The following is a 4560-nucleotide window of genomic DNA, read 5'->3' as shown; positions in this document are numbered from 1 at the left end:
GAGAGTAAGGGTGTTAGCATCTGAACCAAAAGTAATAGTGGCCTGTAATTTTTGTAGCAAATCACTTCCTAACAAAGGATAGGGGCATTCAGGCATAACCAAAAAGGAATGGGTGATGGTCCCTTTTCCCAGGTCAGTTATACTAGCCCGAGTCCAAGGATATGCTCTTCCTTGTCCAGTTGCCCCAAGAATAGTGGTTTTTTCTTTACTCACAGGGCCAACAGGCTGATTTAAAACAGAATATGTTGCTCCAGTATCTACCAGAAAGTCCACAGGTTGGCCCCCCACTTGCAAGGTTATCCGGGGCTCTCGGGGACCGTTAGAGCCCTGACACCCCTAGTTATCTTCCAGAAGAATTGGGGTGCTTGTATTTTTCTTGTCACCTTTTGGTTGCTTGGGACACTCATTCTTCCAGTGCCCTTTCTGTTTGCAATATGCACATTGGTCTTTTTCAAGGCCAACCTGTTTACTTCCTGGTCCAGGTGGCCCGACAAATCCTGATCTTCCTCCTCGGCCCCTTCCTCTTCCTCTGCCTGGCATAGGTCCCTTCCCCACAAACATTATTTTCTGCACATCGTCTCTATTGTTGAAAACTCTCTGGGCTATTTCTAGCAATTTGGATAAATTCTCTCCCTCAAAACCTTCTAGCTTCTGTAACTTTCTCCTAATATCTGGGGCCGACTGGCTCACAAAGGCCAAATTAATGGCTCTTCTATTGTTGGGGTCGTCCGGGTCAATAGGTGTATACAAGCGGTAAGATTCTAATAGTCTCTCTAAAAATGCTGCAGGTGACTCATCCTTGGTCTGAATTACTTCGCTTACCTTGGACAGATTTATTGGTCTACGTGCAGCAGCCCGGAGTCCCTGTAGCAGGAACTTGCGATACCTTAGGAGAGCCTCCTTACCTTGATCTGTATTGGGATCCCACTGGGGATGCTGAGTAGGAAACACAGGCTGTATCCTGGTTAAGTCTGCTGTTGGCAGCCCATTCGGGTCCGTGACTCCTCTGGCTGCCTCCCGCAAAATCCTTTCTTTTTCCTCAGTGGTGAATAAAACCGGCAAAAGCTGCTGACAATCATCCCAAGTGGGCTGATGGATAAAAAAATAGACTCTAGAAGGGAGGTTAATCCTTGTGGTTTTTCTGAAAAGGATGGCGTTTGCAATTTCCAATTATATAAATCACTAGTACTGAACAGCGAGTAGGTGACATTAGGCTCACCTCCACCTCCTGGAATCACCTTCAATGGGGCTTGAACAGATACTGGCTCTTTCAGGGAGGTTGAATCAGGGGAAGGTGGCCTACGACCCCTAGACCGGGTTACAGGAGGTTCTGGTCTTTCCAGAGGAGGACGTCCACTCCCATCACCATGATAGGGTGGTGGATACCAGTCATCCTCTGATGGAGGGCCCTGCAACACTGGTGGGGGCTTCTTAAGACCTTGGGGTATGGCTGCCATTACAGTAACGGGGGCGCGACTGCAATTCTGTAAGTACTTAGGGGCATCAGAAACAACGTCAATCCATACATCAATATAAGGAATTTGGTCAGGATGCCCCGGGTTCCCATAAACAACACTCCGAACCCGAAATGCAGTCTGTAAATTAAATGATCCCTCAGAGGGCCATCCTACTCCAAAGGTCGGCCAATCTAGTTGACAAAACTGCTGCAAATCAAAAGGGGTTGCTAAAGCACCATAAGCCTTTGTCCTGTGACGGAAATCTTTAAAGTGATTAAGCATGCATCGAAGCGGTGTTAGCTTATCCTGTGATTGTCCCATAGTTCCACAGTAAAGCACACGAAGCAAAACAAGAAAAACAGACACAGACTAACGAACCAAAAAACAAGACTGAGAAAAATGTCGTCACAGTCTCAGTCGACCGCCGACTTACTTGTCGCATCCAACGTCCGCACGGTCCTGGGGCCCCTACCAAAAACTGCCTCAGCACTCCCAAGATAACGCTCCACAAAGTGAGAAACCAAGGGCGGTGGGCTAGGGCAAGTGCCCTAGAGGCCTCCCCAACCGCAAATGGTCCAATGCCCTGGTGCACTGATCAATTTTCCCACAACGAGAAGATCTCGCTGGGGCCTCCAAATGTTGTGACCGAAATAACCAGGCCCAACTCAAGGGCTCTAATCCAAGAGACAGTTTATTAGCCGGCGGCTGTCCTTGCCAAGGAGCAGCCCCGAGGCGCAGGGGCACAAAGGTTTTAAGCCCTCGAGTCCATCCCCCACATCCTTAATTTTTACACAAAAGACTATATCTCCTCCATTCATTAACTGATAACTAAGAGGTGGGTAAGCAAGCAGGGGTACAGAAGCAGAATGCGTCATTGTTAAAATATTTTGTACCTATAGGCAGTGATCCGGCCAGTAAATCCCTCTAGTTAATAAATTTTTAGCAGATAACTAACTAGAAGTGAGACATGGTGGTTAGCACGTACCATGTCTTAGCCTTAACCTATTGTCTCTAAAGGTGAGGTCACTACAACAATATTACTTGTTATTGCTCAATCTCATTCAACTGGAGCATCCCTAGAGTAATGTGACACCGTTTATATTAATATAGGTTTTATGCCCCATCAGTGACCTATTCAATAAAAACTTACTTGTAAATCAGCAATCATGTGTATGATCTTATAACATACCTTGAAAATTAGACATTTTCTTTGAATATGGCAAAACTCTCATCTATATCTTAAAATTGTCATTTGCTACTTCATTTGGGGCCTGGTTCCTTACATTGCTATGGCAAGTGTTCACCACATTATCATAAGAATGGATGTGATTGGGTTTCCACGTATGAGCCAGAACAAAGATTGAAGTCTAGAGTTTCGGGTAATTTACAATTTTCACTTACAAAAGCATTGATTACATATTTTCACCTAACCCACTAACAAATATAGTGATTCTTTATTCTTATATTTTCAGGGAATAGCCCATTTTTAACATTCATAATAAAAAGTAATTGTTCAATGAATTCACAGAGACTGAGAAATAATTAAGCATATAGATTTAATTATGTAAATTAAGAATATAGATGCAGAGAATAAAAGAATTCATATAACATAGTTATATGTTAGAGAGAAATACAAATTTTAAAACTGATTTCTACTAATATATGTATTTTTTAATTGATGTGGAACACTTTCCAGCTGTTTGTTCTAGAAATGTCTGGTGACTCAGGAATAATAGAAATGGGTGGTGATCATATTCTAATAAAAATAGAACCACTTTATATGGTCAACATGTTAGATTTGACGTGTTCACCCTGAAATTCTCACTATCAACTTTATTTGCATGGGCAAGTCACTTTCTCTCATATATCATGTTTTCAGAGAGAGAATAATAATGTGGGGGACTGGTGTTTATTTTTCTAAAGAAAACACATTTTCTTGTTTAATTCTCTTAAATGCTACCCTTGTCCATGTAAACACACATGTATTTATATAGCAGCACTAGGACCCAGAGTGTGCAGCGTATTTCACCCTGAAAGTTGTGTGACATGACCCATCGCCATGGTAATGTGATGATGCCCTTCTTGCCTTCCATTGCAACTGTCACTTGTGAGTTCAGAGGGAGAAGGTGAGAAGTTCTCAGATATTCACTGCTCCAGAACTGGAGACGGGAACTTCATTGGTTGTGGAGGTAGGTTCATATTGACCTTCTGAATGCAACTCCTTTAAAGGGGCCAGATAATCTTGACTGAAAATATGTTATTTTGTTTTAAAACCATTGCCACCACTCCCATTTGACTACAGGGCTGTAAGTGTCTTTATATTTTTGTAGTATTACCTAATTGATATCTCTTTATCTTCTCTCAAGTGGGCTATCTTAACTATTTTCTTAAAGTTAGAACAATGTAAGATGCCTTAATGAATACTTTGTCCTCACTCTCCAGACAACGGATCCAGAAGAAACACTCCTATACTGCTTCGGGTTGGGAGAATTGTTCCATGCTTTCACAGAGATTGAGAACCCACCCCAGCAGTAGACATTACAGGAAAAGGGAATTCCAGGTCCACTCCTCAGAAAGTGGATGCCAAAATACGAGGTAAACATAAGTACTCTAAATCCAGAGATTTTAGAAAGGAGAAAAACTGTGATTTCATGAGGCACGTCCATGGGTTGATATGAATAGGATCACTGAAAGTTTGAGTGCTGCCTGGGAGACTGGTGAGATGGGACAGAGCCTTCGAGTAGGTGGAATGAACACTGGGTGACCTACATTTGGAGGGCTTGGTGGTTCTCTTTGAGGGTTCTGGTGTGGGGTAACAGGATAAGGAGTGATCCTTCTCAGAGGAGATCGGGCTCTGTCCACAGCCCCTGCAAAATGTCAGAATGGAGGAGGCAGTAGTAGAGACTGAATTTTGTTGAACAAGGTCTTGGGCAAGAAGATGCACACTCAGAGCCAAAGCAGGCAGAGTCCAAGGTCAGGCAGGATTAGCTCAGGCTTCTGAGACAGCTGCTCAGAGCAAACAGTGAAACTTTCAGCCTTAATTCATTGAAGCACAAAAGAACCACATCCTCAGGTCGTAGGCATCAACTCCACATCCAGGGTT

General features: G+C 43.3%; 1 protein-coding gene across 1 annotated transcript; it reads right to left on the bottom strand.

The window, feature by feature from the left end:
- Positions 1-169: 169 nt before the first annotated feature.
- LOC111735495 lies at positions 170-2160 on the bottom strand. Its single transcript, XM_023526987.1, has 2 exons — positions 1891-2160; positions 170-1089 (listed from the first exon to the last, which is right to left on the bottom strand). The coding sequence occupies exons 1-2, from the start codon at positions 1897-1899 to the stop codon at positions 337-339; spliced, it is 762 nt and encodes a 253-aa protein (XP_023382755.1). The 5' UTR covers positions 1900-2160; the 3' UTR covers positions 170-336.
- Positions 2161-4560: the final 2400 nt, after the last annotated feature.

The sequence above is a fragment of the Pteropus vampyrus genome, unplaced genomic scaffold (genome assembly GCF_000151845.1).
Source record: "Pteropus vampyrus isolate Shadow unplaced genomic scaffold, Pvam_2.0 Scaffold1000002181, whole genome shotgun sequence".
NCBI classification, from domain to species: Eukaryota; Metazoa; Chordata; class Mammalia; order Chiroptera; family Pteropodidae; genus Pteropus; species Pteropus vampyrus.
Note: the sequence above shows the minus strand (reverse complement) of the source record. Positions and strands in the feature narration are given on the sequence as shown.